Source organism: Amphibalanus amphitrite, unplaced genomic scaffold, assembly GCF_019059575.1.
Source record: "Amphibalanus amphitrite isolate SeventyFive unplaced genomic scaffold, NRLGWU_Aamphi_draft 000080F_arrow, whole genome shotgun sequence".
NCBI classification, from domain to species: Eukaryota; Metazoa; Arthropoda; class Thecostraca; order Balanomorpha; family Balanidae; genus Amphibalanus; species Amphibalanus amphitrite.
The window spans coordinates 830,211-846,649 of NW_024881576.1; the positions used below are offsets into that span (position 1 = coordinate 830,211).

The 16,439-nt window shown below is 48.4% G+C and overlaps 2 protein-coding genes across 5 annotated transcripts; one reads left to right on the forward strand and one right to left on the reverse strand.

Annotated features, from left to right (window-relative positions):
- The first annotated feature begins 247 nt into the window (after positions 1-247).
- On the forward strand, positions 248-4,709 carry LOC122379581 (isopentenyl-diphosphate Delta-isomerase 1-like). Of its 2 annotated transcripts, none has more exons than XM_043361885.1 (4): positions 248-260; positions 2,294-2,535; positions 2,773-2,916; positions 3,132-4,709. In XM_043361885.1, the coding sequence occupies exons 1-4, from the start codon at positions 257-259 to the stop codon at positions 3,450-3,452; spliced, it is 711 nt and encodes a 236-aa protein (XP_043217820.1). In that variant the 5' UTR covers positions 248-256; the 3' UTR covers positions 3,453-4,709. The 2 variants fall into 2 exon arrangements, with proteins under 2 accessions (XP_043217820.1, XP_043217819.1); XM_043361884.1 differs by lacking the exon at positions 248-260 and adding an exon at positions 267-425.
- A 1,978-nt stretch (positions 4,710-6,687) lies between these two features.
- On the reverse strand, positions 6,688-12,020 carry LOC122379587 (protein FAM136A-like). 3 transcript variants are annotated; one of them, XM_043361900.1, is made up of 5 exons: positions 11,964-12,020; positions 9,564-9,671; positions 8,800-8,940; positions 7,479-7,556; positions 6,688-7,222 (listed from the first exon to the last, which is right to left on the reverse strand). In XM_043361900.1, exons 2-5 carry the CDS (start codon positions 9,648-9,650, stop codon positions 7,103-7,105), a joined length of 426 nt encoding a protein of 141 aa, XP_043217835.1. In that variant the 5' UTR covers positions 9,651-9,671; positions 11,964-12,020; the 3' UTR covers positions 6,688-7,102. The 3 variants fall into 3 exon arrangements, with proteins under 3 accessions (XP_043217835.1, XP_043217837.1, XP_043217836.1); XM_043361902.1 differs by lacking the exon at positions 11,964-12,020 and adding an exon at positions 10,544-10,556; XM_043361901.1 differs by lacking the exon at positions 11,964-12,020 and adding an exon at positions 10,447-10,478.
- Positions 12,021-16,439: the final 4,419 nt, after the last annotated feature.

The following is a 16,439-nucleotide window of genomic DNA, read 5'->3' on the forward strand; positions in this document are numbered from 1 at the left end:
GAATATTGGTTTTATAGTCTTGAAACTGCCTTTGAAATTTGCATTCATGTCAACTCAAAAATATTGTTACAATCAGAAAATTTGGCTTCGTTTGCCCTAAGTATTTCGCTACATCTACAATTTTGCCATAGGAGAAAATATATTTACCGTTTCTGTGATGTCATTAAAAACAATTTATACAAAACCAATGAAACACAAATCATCCTTTGTGCTGACAACAATGTTATGCTGACAAGTGTCACGTCAACAACATTCGATGTGTCGGTTCTTGTGGGCTGTGTATGAGGGGTTTATATTGAGTAGCTGCGAATAAGTTGGCAATTTTATCATATTTATGGAAAGTATGATAGCCTCACTTTTAAGAGGGTTTCGCACGACCTCAGGGATTCTTGCGTCTCGACAAATGTCTATGTCAACGCCAATCGGTACGTTTGATCTCGTGAACGTGAATGGTTTCTAACCAGTACGGCGCTTTTTTGGGGGGGGGGCAATAAACCAGTAAGGTTTTACACATAAGAAATCAACCCCGCGTTCGATGTCTCTCGGGCGACGAAGATTCTACGCCATCCGGCCAATCCCGTTCAGTCAGCTGCGGTAATGAAACGTGATTGGCTGGATGACGTAGAATCTTTGTCGTCAAAGAGACATCAAACGCTGGGCAAGTTTTGTTTTTTATATCATAAAAGTCAAAACATCTGAGTTGGTATGTGTGTATATGTATGTAACAAGTCTGTTCCCTTTGGCAGGCTAGGTATTGCTTGGAAACAGTACAGGCCAATGGGGCAATGGGGTGAAATTTTTGCACTAAGTTGGATGCATCATCCATTTGTTGTATCAACATGGTCATTGCCTCCTACCTGCAATATGTTGTTCTTGCAACTGACTTGAGTGTTAATCCTACTAATGATTTGCAAATAGTGTCCCAATTTTCAATTTTGAGCTTATTCATCCAAGCCATTCTCAAGATCTGAAAGCAACCCCTGCAGCACCCTAATCCTGATAAATGGGTTGATTTTTGGGTACCTCACATGGTGTAATATCAATGTTTCAAGGCACTTGGCTTGGCCCAGTGATGGCCCACTTATTTGTTGAGAACAAAATTGATAGGTACTTATTTTGCACATGCACATGCATCAGAAATGGTCTATAGCTATAGTTCGTTTATTTTCAAAAGGACGTAGGCTCAAAGTTCAATATCGAAGCTCTCACGTGAGTTTTGGCAGCTTCAGTGTCTGGCCAAGAATTTCTTACCGAAAAAATAATCGATTTCAAATTTTGCACGGTAAGTAGCAGGAAATTTGTTTCTTAAAAATGAACATACTATGATGACGTCACTGGTGGCAGCAGGCACCCAAATGCCCGTGCAGTGGGACAAGTGTCAACGAATTTGAGTGAAACTTAGTTTTTCACTGTTGCCGAGCTTATAATCGAGTGAGCGGTTCCGTCCATGATAGTCATAAGTTAAATTGAAATACATGTTCGACAGCATGACGTCACTGCTGTTATCATATCTGCTTCCAAAACGCCCATATGGAAATTATCGGGAAGAAATCACATGTTAAAAGTAGTCGACGTTCGATTTTCTCAGGTTCAGTTTTTGCTCGTTTTGCTCGCTAAAACACGTGCTTGTTTGAAAAACATACTTGGAGCCAGCGTCCTTTTGAAAAAAAAAAAACGAACTATAGTAGAAGAAACAAAGTATCCATTTGAAAAAGGTAGCAAGTCAAGGGATTGTGTGGCTGCTAGGCTGTTATTAGCCTTTGAAAGCATGCCTGATGGCAGTCAGACAATTTTCTGCTACCTAATCTACCTGAGACTTGTGTTGCACTCACTGGTAATTATCTTATTTTCATTTGAATATGATCAAAACTCTGTAAAGATACAATGCTTAATTCCACTTGGTTGGAACTGATTGAAATTTTGTGCTGGGATTGGTTGATCTTTGTTGATAAGATGAAAATAATCAAGGATTTTAAACTCTCTAGCTTACTAGCATACATTCATCATAATTTACATTACATACCTACTGACAAAGGCTCTGTTCTCTCTTCTCTGTTCAATGCACGGTATAGACTATAGATGTTATGGCTACTAAAATATATTGTCATTTGGAGTTGACACCTTTGATGAGGACAGATAGCTTTTGCTCTTTTGACACCTTAATTGAGATCAAAAGGCATTTGTGCTTTCCTTCCATTGCTGGTGAAGTAATGAATCTTACCTGACTCCTGGTCACAGATGTTAAGGTTTGCTCCCGTTTTGCTGTGGAGGGTCTGATGCTGCCTGTTTGCAGGTGAGGTGAGACGGGCGGCCTCGTCACTGCACAGCGTGCCGGCGGCGCTGGACCGCCAGCAGGAGCTGCTGCTGGACGAGATGTGTCTGCTGGTGGACGAGAACGACCGCCAGGTGGGCGCCGCCACCAAGCGGCGCTGCCACCAGTGGAGCGACGGCTCGTGCCCGCTCCACCGCGCCTTCAGCGTGTTCCTGTTCGACTCGCGCGACCGGCTGCTGCTGCAGCGGCGCTCCGACGTCAAGGTACGCGGTCCTCTCCGATCACCGTCACTCCTGGTCCTGGTCTGTGTGTGGTTTATGTGGGCTCACATTTATGAAACAACGGCGTATGATGTGATTAGGCGTATAATTTCAATCGCAAGTGATGCATCCGACTAGGACCACCCTCGCCCTGTGTGGTAGCGTTTTACCATCGTTCTCTCCAGTTGCGTAACTTTGTGTCTCCGTACCCGCCAACCGACGTGTGTCCGTTGTCGCCAGATAACATTCCCGGGCAACGTGACCAACACATGCTGCAGCCACCCGCTGGCCGTGCCCGGCGAGACTGAGGCCGAGGGCGGCAGGGGCGTCATCCGGGCCGCGCGCCGCCGGCTCGCCATCGAACTCGGCATCGACCCCAAACAGGTCAGAGGATACTGACTGCTGAGATCCCCGGTCTGCAGCCCAGGGTCGCTAATCGTCGTCTGTCTCCTGCCGGTATTCATCAGAGCAGTTCTCTTGCAACCTGACTAAAGTGTTGTGTGCATAGTGCAGGCAACGGTAAATTAAGTAGGTGTTTCCTGTGCATTTGTTTACGTTACTCCCGTGGGTCGGATGGTGACGCTACTGCTCTCCGACAGGTGCCGACCTCTGCCTTCCACTACCTGACGCGGATGCACTACAAGGCGGCCTCGGACGGCGGCGTCTGGGGCGAGCACGAGATGGACTACATCCTGGTGGTGCGCGCCGACGTCGACCTGGCGCCCAACCCCAACGAGGTGAAGGCGGTCGACTACGTGGCGCGCCACGAGCTGACCGGCTTCCTGGCGCGCCTGCGGGCGGACGGCGTGCTGCCCACGCCCTGGTTCCAGCTCATCAGCGACACGTGGCTGATGCGCTGGTGGGAGAACCTGGACAGCCTGGCGCAGTTCGAGGACCACCAGACCATCCACCGGCTGTGAGCGGGCTGTCGGCCGGCGGGCGCTGACGAGCCGCAGGCGGTCCGGGACGGATGTAGGTAGGCCGGGACAGCGGTTACACGCTGGCCTGTGGGAGACCCGCCCGCTGTCGGGTATCACGGTACCGTTATGAATCGGCGCCGCGTGGTCCCATCAGTAGGTGAACCTCATGTTACTTCAAGTCCGTGGCGGTGCACAGGCACGCTTTACTCTCCACAGCGGTGGATCTGCTTCGCCCTCGACTCTTCCAATGCCCACATTTTTTCCAAACAAGTGCACTAATTTAAAGCGAAAGGGTAGTCGTTACGTTTATGTCATATGTAATGCCATGTACGATAACAAGTTTCGAATTTCCTGTGAAAAGTTTGCCAGCATGCACAATCCCAAGCGTGGGGACGCGCCCCCCCGTACCCCTCCCCCGCTCCCACACCGCCCCTGTCGGTCCCCGCCGTCCGTCCTGTCATCTTGGCTCGGGCCTCCGTCAGTACCGGGTTATATTTGGATAGTGAGTCGCCCACACCACAGGGCTCCGGCTCCGTGACTGACCGCTCACGGCCACACGAATTCATCGTTCAGCCTAGTAACGTAGTAATTTATAACGTAGTTAAATCGTAGCAGAAAAACGATGGGCAGATGCAATCGTACGGCAAATAGCGTTTTATGAAATGTTGTCTGTTGACATTTGTATATTTAGATTTAATAGGAGGGGCTGATGGCGACTTTTCATTGATATTTCTTTTTGCGCAGATAAGGGCGTAAACATCACACATCCATTTAACGATTGTTTGACTTTTTCTTCCACCGCTGGTTGAGTAAGCAGGTGTGCCAACGGCTGATCTGCTTGCGAAATGTGTGCTGGTTGCTGAATGTCATGTCGTTGCCTTCTAGTTTCGCACGAATTAGACCACTGACCTGACGTGGGCATAGCGATGCCGTCTGAAGTCGTTGTTGTGCCCACAGATGAATTAATGCTCATTTAGGGCCGCCCCGTCGTGTACCTACACCCCGAATCCTCCGTAGCTCTGCCGTCCGGCCCGCGGCTACCCCTCCCCCTCTCCCGCGCCGGAACGTCCGGTCGCCTATCGGGCCATCGCTTCCGCTCTGTCCGGCATGGTCTGAGATCCGTTCAAAGTACATGTTAGAGATGTCAATCGGATACCAACTTTTTGGTATACCGATACCAAACCGATACCAACTTGGTATTTGGTATTTCAATCGTAATGTGTTTGGTATTTTGTTGGTATCATAAACCCTTAATGTATAAGAGGCTAAAAAATCGGTAAAAAGTTGGTATTTTCCTCATTTTCCCAAGTTGGTTTGGTTTCGGTATTTTCCCGTGGTTTTGGTTGGTATTTGGTTTGGTATCGGTATTCCGATTTTCCGTAATTGACATCACTAGTACACGTATATTCGTTGTTTCAGTCCAGTCACAGTATTCAACATTTCTCCTCGACCGTTTCTGTCGTTTGTCGCATAGTCTACCGAATCGTATTGCAGAAAGCAAGCAATTAATCAAAATGTCGGCGACCGAGTCATGCCGGCTACCTGTGATGGCTCAACCTATTACGGAGCTTGGCGGAGCCGTCGTGCCGGCTGATGAGTAGGGAATCGCTGTACCGTGAAGGGCCAAGGCGCGGACTGGAGTCCAGCTCAGCTAAACGGCCATCTACCGACATTCCAAGAGATACTAACGCGAAAACACCCGAATTAATCCCAATCCAAATCCTTCTGCTGTCTTAGTTTTCAAAGACGTGTTCTCAGTATTCAGTTGTGTGCTTCTGTCAGTAACGTCACCAATGCTTCATTGCCTGCTTGTGAGTCTGGGCCCTGTTTCACCGGTGATAGCAGCACGCTGCTATCACGTTTCGCGAGCTGACGTCATGTCATGACGCCATACTGTCGACGTGATGGGCAGTTCTGGCGCACGATTGCCGCGACCTTGGCCGCGGTATTAAGTGACGTATGAGCCTCTAAAAGTAAGAGTTTACGCAGTCATGATAGTATATTTATTTTAAATATATTTTTTTAATATAATGTATTTAAAATAAGTTGGGTTTAAGGAGAATTTGGACGTAAACTTCAAACATTTAGTTGATGACGTAAAACAATATTGCGGCAATCGTGCGCCAGAATTGCCCCTTACGTCAGCAGTATGACGTCATCACATTACGTCAGCTCGCGCAATTTGATAGTAGCGTGCTGCTATCACCGGTGAAACAGGGCCCTGGTCTGCCCAGTATTACGTTGCACCGTCCTGCGGTGCGGCTTGTACGCGATATTCGCTCGGGTGTGTCACTTTGCTCAGCGTTAGTCGTCCGCGAACCGGGCGGTCTCCGGTGGAAGTGAGCCGGGTCGGCTCCCTGGCGGAGAGTGAGCCCGGTGTCTGCGAGTCGCGGCCGTGGCGTGTCGCTGCCGAGTGTGCGGCGCCAGGCGAGCCACAAGGAGTCACGGCATTGACTTCTGATCAGACTACGTTCCTCGCGTCTTCGCTCACGATGTCTATTTGTGTATTTTGTACATGAAGCTTTGCTACAAGTTTGTTTTTCTTTGCTGCTGTTAATTATTTGAACTATCGAACAAATATACTATAAGTCATCCTTTCTACTCAGGTGTTTGCCTAGTGCTTTGGACACTCTCTCCAGAGAAGTGATATCAGTAATACACGAACGGGATTGCTTCTACAGCGCAGCACATAAAACCCAAACGTTCGCAGAGAGCGAATTATTGGCACGGAAGGCGTAGCCCACTGCCCAGATCAGTCACAAACTTACTACGAATGTCCTCTTCCCTTTGGTCTCGAGCAGCGATGTTACAGCGTCTTTACCAGCCTCGCCAGACCAATGCAATTTAAACAGGTAGGCGTCCGCTGTATTGTTATGTATTTGTCCATCGACAAATTTTACCAGCAGAGTGCCGACAAAACTGACATTATGTAGGACATCAATGAAGATACATTGAATTATATAATCCTGCTAAGCGCCGGTTCACCAATCATATTCCCATGAGTGAGAATATGTGCGGACACTGTGGCTCGACAGAAGCAGATTGTTCAGGTATGGTTCAGGTATAGGCTTTGATCGACCCTGGCGATAGCACCCACCAGGGGCTGGCGGTACCCGGTCCGTATCTGCCAGACGGCCGCCGACCCGCCCTGACCCGGTGCACCACCCATTGTGTGCTGCACCAGCCAGCCGCCCTCGCACGCACCGTTCAATGCGGTCGTCCCAAACACGCCAGGCAGTGTCAGCCGCGCAATGGCCTTGTTTATTCCCTGCAGCGTGCGCCATTCAGTCCTCCGGTTGGCCACAGAAATACACACACACACACACGGCTGGCGTCACAGAGGCGCGACACATTCCTGAGCTCCGCCGGCGGCCGTGACGGCTTTTGGCAGTCGTGGTCCCGGACAAACTGAGCTGCCCACTGGCGTCCACCGGCTGACCCCGGCGCACAGACCGACAGACCGTCCGCACACCCTTTCCATTCGCTCCTCTCGTCAGTCACACGGCCTGGCGGGCGGCCGTCCGCGTGTGTACGACACGCGGCGGCGCCCCACGATGGCCTTCGCATGATCGCATCACGTGCTCTAATATCAGCATCATTCATATATTGATTGACAACCAATAACAGGTACTAACAGCGGAAGTGCGTCGCTAAAAGGCTCGTTTGTGTAGATGGTCCTTGATTCGCCGCGCGTGGTTCGGGAATGTTGCTATGCTGTCGTCGACACATTTGACTGCGCACTCCTCGAACTCGACCTTGTAGCCCTGGACCTGTCAAACGGATGGGGCACCTGATGAACGGTGGGGACATACGGATTTCGTGGCGGCTAAGTGACCTTCGGGGCCAGCTACTTCGCTAGCAAGGTCCATCAAATTTGTTTCGCGTTCGAAGCTGATTCACAGAGGACTGAAGAGAGATGAGAAATACGGTTGAGATTATTGTTGAAGTAGCTTGGCAACATTGGTCACAATTGTGAAATCAAAACGTCATCCACATCATGTAACGGATAAGTGTACCATGTCTCACCTCCGCTTCTGTAGTATTCGGGCCAACTTTGTCTTTGATTTTATCTTGGCACTGCATTACGCACCGCTGAAGACGCTCCTGAACGTGAATAATCCACGTCAAAGACACGTTTTATCACACCGTCAGGTGTCAACTAATTCCTGCTTACATTTCATTGCCACTTACATTTACAACACACTTTAGAGTTCAGAGTACACATATTTACGAGTCGACACGCATACATTATTTATATTAAGCGTATGTAATTGCGAAGTGAGTTGTAAGAGGAAAGAATAATTAGCAAGATAGCTAGCAACTACTTTTGCCACTGTTAGAAAGAACTGGTCTACCTATTTCCACAAATAAATCAACAAATTGTATTCACAATTGACAAATTCAACACTTGATGATGGTTGTCAAGGAACGTATCAGGAAATGCTAATAACAGGCTCGTGAAGACGAGTTTTCAGTTTTATTTCTTGATTCCGACTTAAAAACTCAGCCATAGCAAAAAAATATCGACAGAATAGCCACAAATAACCGATTTAATATCATGTTGCAATGAATACCTACACTAATTACCAGGGTTGGCATTTTTGCCGGCAAAAACTAGTTTATGCCATTTGCCGGTTTAAACCGGTTTTAACCGGCAAAAAGTGGCAAAAACTGGCAAAAACTAAGCAATATCACAATGCTATGCCTAGACATGAATTTGAACATGAAACATTTTAAAGAGAATTCGGTGAAAGCTTTACGCCTTCAAACAGAAGTGACATTGACCATTGAGATGCTTCATAATTGCTTCATAACAGCTCTCAGAAACATTTTCATGGGGCTTTCCATAAGGAGCTAGTAAGATGCCTTTTGGGGGTGACAAATGAGCCAGTGCAAGGGTGAATGGGTGAGTCCTGCACAATCAGAAGTGCGAAGGGGTATCTGCCACTGATATGCGCACGGCACCGCATGGCACCCTACTTACCGTGGCCGCCTTGCCCCACCTCACCCCTACATGGAAATACATTCCGTTGTGGATGTCTACCGACATGCATAGACAATAGACATTTTAAGCAGGGATAAGTAATGAGGCAGCTTCAGAATGCTAAGTGCATCTATATAACTACCAGAAATGCATTTGTACATTTCAAATCCATTCCTAACTAGAAAAGTTGTAGGTTTGGCCATCTGAGTTTCAGCCAGTTTTTGCCAGTTCTTGCCACCAGGGTTTCTGCCAGCCGGTTTAAACCGGTTAAAACCACTGGCCAAAACCAGTTTTTGCCACCCCCTGCCAACCCTGCTAATTACGCACATCATCGGTGGTTTTCTCATGTAGGTAGGTACTTACTTGAATGTCACTCATTTGTGTCTGGACGAAGTGTTGCGCCTTCTGCAGCGGAATGGAGCACTGTTCGATGCAACCATGCACCTTATCAATTGAAGAGCTGGGATCATCGCAGCAGCGAGCAGCGCAGCGATGCATGTCACCCTGCCGACAAGGGACCAAGTCAGTTAAAGGGACACTCCCACCTTAACATTAGTTTTGAGTTGAGATAGCCAAATTGGTGGCCATGGCCTGCAAATACCGGTTTGGGCACTCACAACATCGAAAAATGCTTTAATTCGAAGATATGGAATTTAAAACTTGCAGTTTTCGGATTCTAAGGGGCTAATGCATTGGAATGCCCCCTTAGAATTTGTGACGTCAGCGGAGATCTAACGATTTTTAAATCTTAGACTAAAACCATCGTTAACACGTGGTGGTATACGCTGCTTTGCGCGCAACGTCGGCCGCACTTTAAGGCTGCCAAATTATTGCTTCCAAATAAAGTCGCTAGTAACAGGGGAGATCCCAAAAAGTAAACAAAAGTAAAAGCCTAATATCTTGAAAACCAGTGAATATTTTTCGGTGAAATTTGGTAGATATTCGTTTTCGCTCTTTCTGAACCAAGGGACATCACTTTCATGCCAATTCATTAACTTTTTTGAAGGTGGGAGGGTCCCTTTAACTAGCTGGATAGTGGATAACTACCCTTTAGAGTAGAAGTCATGCCACACACAAAACCAAACAGGAGCATAAGCTTAGAATGTGAGTCCCAGCCAGATACATACCTGCATCTTTCTTAGATAGCTCTTATCTATGTCATCAACCATGCTGGTCATCGATGTCTGCACCCGCTCTTGAGCTGCTTCTGCCATTTTTGTGTAACTTAGTCTGATCTGAAAAGTGAGATACATGTTGCTTGTCAGGCTTACAAACACTCAGGCCAAAATTTGCAACAGACCTGAGCAATTGAGTGACTGGTACATAGTTGTCCCAAAAGTATATTTTTGCTTGGATGTCAGAGGGAAAACTGCTTACCAAAAGGGGATGAGAGTGAAAAATTGACAGTCAGGTAAGGCCCAAAAAGAGTGGGAAAGGACAAAAACCATCTATCAACAATTGTGGCAGACAAAAGGGTGCAAACCAACCATCCACCCAATTGCTCTTTCTCAATGGAATTGGGAGTGGAAAGGTCTTGAAAATTGAAAGTGAGAATGGAAAATGATTTTCATTTGGATGCCGTTTCCCACCCAAATCGACCAATTTTAGGACACTGAATTGGTACTATTAGTCTCAAGATAAGGGCTCAGGCGACCTGTAATTCGGATGCGGTGAACACCCTCACCCTCGCCACAACTCGAGTGGGGGTGGGGCTGGGTGGGAGGAGAGGTGAACTCGGCCCGAGCTGCGGCTAGGGTGAGGGTATTCACAGCATCAAAACTAAGGTCGCCTGGGCCCATATCTTGAGACCAATATACATGAATCTAGGTTAGGTATCATCTATCAGGTTAACTAGTTAGGTATCAACATCCACTAGTTAAAAGCAATGCAAGTTGTAAGAAAGTAAAAAAACTACTTAGCTTTGATATTCTTAATTTAAACTAATTATTGTCATCTCAGTTTTACGGCGTGAGCTTGAGCTTCAAGATTCATGCTTAGCCCATACATTACCAAAATATAAGCTCTGGCAGCTGATCAACACAGTATTGATCGCTGTGAGTCACATGGGCATACTCCACAAAATCTTCAAATTAAAAAGAAACTCCACTGGTTTTTATTTGTAAGCATCATTGTGCAGTCTTTATCAAACTTCTCCTTGTGGATGTTAATTTTAATTTCTCTCCTTAACTATCTTAGACCGTATTTTACTCTATTCTAGACTCTATTCTTAACCTCTAGAAGCCTTTCCACAGTTTCCAGTATAGTTCCTGCCATGTCTGTCTACTTGTCTGCATCAGATATTGTGTACTAGATGTCTAGATGAGCCCAGTGGGTGTATTGCCAGTTTTCAAAATGATTAAGTGTTAGATGTGATGACTGCTAGCAGCAGACTATGCCAGCCTTGATCAGATGATGTGGATGGAAAATGTGTCACACAGGATGTGGATCCCTGGAGACTGCTTGTGGCTTGTCATGGCAACTATAGGTAGTCTCTCTTGAAAGTACAGTGCACCCAGCACTGGTGCATCATATCTGGGCTCTTTCACAGCCGCTGCTAGTGTGCTGTCAACAAATGGGTCAAACTGGGTTTCCATGGAGACATCAACAGACTTGTATCTCCAACACTGCCACAATGACATCATACAGGTAACATCAGCTTGCAAAATGTGATGGCAGTGTGGTAGCAGCATCCAGTGAAACACCACCCAGGACCCATCAGGCCCAAACCAAAGGAAGGCTGCAAAAATTGGGAGCTGCCAAACCAACTGACCTGGGGGACTCAAATGAGACGCAATTGGTTCATTGCAAGTTTGGTGGCTCTTAAAGTGACCCTCCAACCTTCAAAAAAGGTAATTAATGAATTGGCATATATGTGATGTCCCTTGGTTTTGAAAGATCAAAAATGAGTATCTATCTACCAAATTTCACTGAAAAATATTCACTGGTTTTCATGATATTCAGCTTTTACTTTTGTTTACTTTTCGGGATCTTCACTGTTCCTAGCGACTTATTTGGAAGCAATTATTTGGCAGCCTCAAAGTGCGACAGACGTTGTGCGCAAAGCTGTGTACCTATACCACCACGTGTTAACGATAACTTAAGTCAGATTTAAAAACTGTTACATCTCTGCTGACGTCACAAATTATAAGGGGGCATTCCAATGCATTAGCCCCTTAGAATCTGAAAACTGCAAGTTTGAAATTCCATATCTCCGAATTAAAGCATTTTTCGATGTTGTAAGTGCCCAAACCGGTAGTTGCCAGCCATGGCCACGAATTTGGCTATCTCAACTCAAAACTAATGTTAAGGTGGGATGGTCACTTTAATTTAAGCAGCCTTCCCTCGCTTGGGCTTGAGATGGATCCGGATCCGACGAGCCATCATTGCGCAGTAGGTCAAGGTACTTTCAAGAAAGACAATACACTAAAATGCAGGCATTTGATACAGAAGCCTTCAAGCAAACCCATTACACATCATTTCAACATAAGATGCCTCATTTTATTACAATTAAAACACCTCGATCATACCTCCACCCGTACGTCCTCTTCGCCGTTTCACCACACCGGTTTCGCCGCCGTGTGTTTTGATTACGTTTCTGCGATCAGCTGATTTTCAGCAAATGATGCGTTCGTATCAAAAGAATTTTTAGAAATGTCTCTACAGTTCAGCTCTTTCACATCAAATCTCAAAAGTGATATCGGCGTCTGTATAAATGAAGCCTGGTATAAATAAAGGGTAATTGCCATGGCAATTGTACTATTATCCTCAAAATGCCATGCATAACAATTATATCCTCTACAAAATCGCAGTGTAGATAAAATAGCAAAACAGTTAGGACCTCTGCCGAGAGATGGCGGCACTATGAAACGCCTGAAGGTATGCTGTCCCGCAAGACAGCAGCACGCAGTAGTTGACAAACTTGTCGATAGATGGCAGAAGTAGTAGGCGCCTGGTGTTATGCTGTACCGCGATGTTTTCATGTGGTTTTCATAACAAGGGCCGCGAAGTCGGAGTCTGATTGGGTCGGAACCGACAGTGCTTGCCAGAGTCAACGGAATCTTACCAACTTCGGAATAGGATTAATCGACATCTTTTATTTAGCCAATAGTCATGCTCAATTGGTAGGTGAGCTTGATCGTATCAGCCCACATTCGGTCCCCTTGGCCTTTTCGCAGCTCTTCCGAGCTCACACCTGCTGTTACCAGTCGCTCTAACCAGCTTACAGCTGGTGTTTGTAAGCTTCTCCCAGCTCACAGATAAGTGTTTACTGCTCAACCCAGCCCAGAGTCAACCGCTCTGATCAGTGGCGGCGGAAGGTAATTTTGGATGGGGGTGCAAAGTTTTCTCAAGGGGCCCCTCTGAAAGTTTGGGGCCCCCTTCAGTTTTTTTTTTTGAGTGATTATTATTGATTTATGAAAAACGAAGATTTTGGAAAACTATCCCCATACACACAAGTTCTGTAAAAGGTTTGAAATTACAGTGTTCCTACCTATTTCAAATAATGAAAGCATAAAGAAGCAAATGCAGCTAGTTTTCTATCGGCTAATCTTTTAGTCTAGCCACCACCCGCAGCGTCTCAAACCACTTTTCTGGATCCGCAGTGGACCATTGAGGGCCCTACGAGACAGTTCCAAGAAGACCGTGTTTAGAAGCCCCTTGGAAACCGACCACATACCTAGAGACTCCTCCAGAGACCTACATGACTCCCCAGACTGAATGAGCCCTCCGATCAGGGTCGGTCCATTGAAAGTTGCTGAAAGGTTTCAGAAGGCAGTATAGGCTCGAAAGTCTTTTGAGGGCTCTCAGAAACCGGCATCGGACCCCAAAAAAGCCTGTATGGAGGCCCTCCAAGGCCGGGATGGAGGCCACAGGAGCCGATGTTTAGCCGAAAGAGCCGGTATGGAGGACTGAATAGAGGAAAGGGGTCTCAGTGGGGCCTTCAGGGGCAAGCGTTTGAGCCCCAAAAGTATGTGTGGGACCCTCAGAGGCCAGCATGTCTCCTGGCACCTGCCTGCGTTGAGTTGAGACCCTCCGAGGCCGTCGTAGGGTTCTTCAGAGGCCAGCGTTGGCCCTTGAAGCCTTCGTTAGGCCCTAGAAGCCGTCTTAAAGGCAGGTAGACCCCTGGGGTATGCACGGGGTCCCAGGAGCTCGCGTGTGAGCCCTAATATTCGGCTGGCGGCTACTAGAACCAGCATGGGCATTCTTAGAAGCCGCTTAGACCCACATTTCATGGGTCATGAGTCCCAAGAGTCGATGTAGGGGCCATAAAAGCCGGTGTAGGGTCCATGACCCCATAAGTTCCGACCTTGAGACTCTCAGAGGCCGGCGACGGGGCACCAAGAGCAGATAAAGTGCCTCAACAAGCCGACATGGGGCCTGAGAATCAGTGTGGAATTCCAGGAGCCTGCGTGAGCTCTCGGAGACCTTCGTATTTCGTAAGGTCCACAAAGGTCGTTGGATCCTCTGAATCTGAACTCTGCGGGACCCTCAGAGGCCAGCATGTCTCCTGGCACCTGCCTGCGTTGAGTTGAGACCCTCCGAGGCCGTCGTAGGGTTCTTCAGAGGCCAGCGTTGGCCCTTGAAGCCTTCGTTAGGCCCTAGAAGCCGTCAAGTCTCAGAGGTCAGCATGGCCCCTGGAGCCTGCCTGCGTCGAGGCCCTCAGAGGCCGTCATGGGGCCCTCAGACGCCAGTGTGGGCCTTTGGAGCTTGCGTTGGGTCTTAGAGACCATCGTGAGGGCCCAGAGAGGTCGTTGTCAGGGCCCTCAGCCCCTCAGGAACCGTCTTGGGGTCCTCAGAAGTTGTTGTGAGGGCCCTTAGAAGCCTTCGAGAGGATCATCAGAGGTCGTCATGAGGGTCCTTGGCCATATTGAGGGTCTTCATGGGCCCTCAGATACCTTTGCAGGGCTCTCAAGAGGCCTTGGTAAGACCGCTAGAGGCCATCGTTGTTAGGGCCCTCAATAGACCGTTGCAGGGCCCTCAGATGCCAGCATAGCCCCTGCAGGCTGGTTGTGTTGGGGCCCTCAGAGGCCGTCGCTGGGCCGTCTGAAGCCAGATGGGCCCTCAGACTTGAGTTGGGTCTAGGGCCGTCACGAGGGCCCTCAGAGACCGTCGTAGAGGCCCTCAGAGGCCAGTGGGGCCCCTGGAGTCCTGTGGGACCCTCAGGCCTCAGCGGTCGTCATGAGGGCCCTTAGTGGTCGTTATAGGGCCCCAGGGGACAGAGTTCGTCGTGAGAGCCCTCAGAGATCATTGTAAGGGCCCTCAGAGGCCGTCATAGGGTCCCTCAGAGGCCAGCGTGGCCCCTGGAGTCTCCTTGGGCCCTGGAGTCTCTGTGGGACTCTCGGCGGTCGTCATGAGGGCCCTTAGTGGCCGTTGTAGGGCCCCAGAGGACAAAGGTCGCCGTGGGAGCCCTCAGAGATCGTCATAAAAGGGCCCTCTGAGGTCGTCGTGGGGGCCATCAGATGCCGCGTGGAGCACCAAACGCGGCTCGGGATACTTCTAGCCGGTGTGGTGGCCCCAAAGACTAGCATGGGGCGCTCCTGACCATAATTGGACATCCCGGGTGATTCCACATCAGTGTTCGTTTCCCGATCACTGGTTTTCAGGAGAAAATGTATTGGATGGTGCGACGGGTCCCTTGTACGGATTTTGGGGGTGCAAAAAGATATGTTTGCACCCCCATGTTTTTCGATGGGGGTGCAGCTGCACCCCCTGCACCCCCTATTCCGCCGCCACTGGCTCTGATTATAGCCTCGACGAGTTGTCTCTAGCGCTCTACATACCTACATATGGCGTCGTCATCCGTCAGGTACATACACCCTTGGCGGCCAGTTTCCGTCGCAGAGGTCGCTGTGCTGAACGCCGCTTTCCAGCGCTGGGGTCACCACTGTCGCCGCCGAAAGCTGTTAGCAGCGACTGGCAACGATGAACGCCGAAACCTACTCTACTTGTACGAGTTGACTGCAACTCAGCCGGCCGGGAAAATTTGGAATGTCAACCGCTGAATTTGGAGATTAGAGGACGACTTCGGTACTGGCTAGTGACTTTTGGCCGGTCATCACCACTGAACCGTTCTTAATGTGTCAATGCTGTCAATTGTGATATTTATGTTAAACCTTTTTTTAGAAACAGTGTTACTCTAGTAAGAGTTTCAAATTTTCAATTATCCTAAGTTATAATCTTCTGACATAACATAACTCGTATCAGCACTCCGTTCCGTCGTTTCCTTCCTCAGAACAGTCAAATCTCTCATCTTCACGTCTCCCCCCCCCCCCCCATTCCGGGCTGGACGGGCAGCTTTATACCATGCGGGAAGCTCCCATAGGAGCAGGCCCGTAGCCGGCTGAAATGACCGTCAGGGGAGCTGGGTGGCCTGCCCTCGTGATGGGCTCAGCCCCGACGGGTCACCACTCACCAGGGTGCCCGCCCAGATTTACCCCGTTTACATGAGTCAGCTAATGTATCCCACTAATTTCTATCATCCTTCCGGCTCTGAAGTCTGAATTGATCAGTGATTTTGTCAGACCGAAAGAGCGGCTAATTAAGCAAAACAAAAAGAAAAACTCATCTGCATTCATCAGTTATTTCATTACGGCCTCATTAGTTACGTTCCATCTCGACGAGCTCTGCATCCCGTTTCATAATTACTCTGATTTTCCAGAGACCTGGCGATCAGAGGTGTCCTTTTTGGGGATCCAGGTAACCCATCCCGCCCCGGCCGCAACCCTTCTCCAGGTACCCACAACTACCCGCATGGGGAACTTCGGTGGTAGCGGCCCGCAACAACCCACATAGCAGCCAAAAAGCTTCTCCACTTTCTAGACATATTTTTCTGGACATCTTCTTGCATATGTGACGTATTCTAGGGACTAGACCATGCTCCAGCATATTTATTTTCCATTTTGAAGGGAAAATTTTGTTTTGTTAAAGTTAAGAAGTTTTTGATGTTTTTGCTACCCGCATAAAACCCGCAACAGGGTATTTCCTGGTGATGCAGCCCGCTTAAG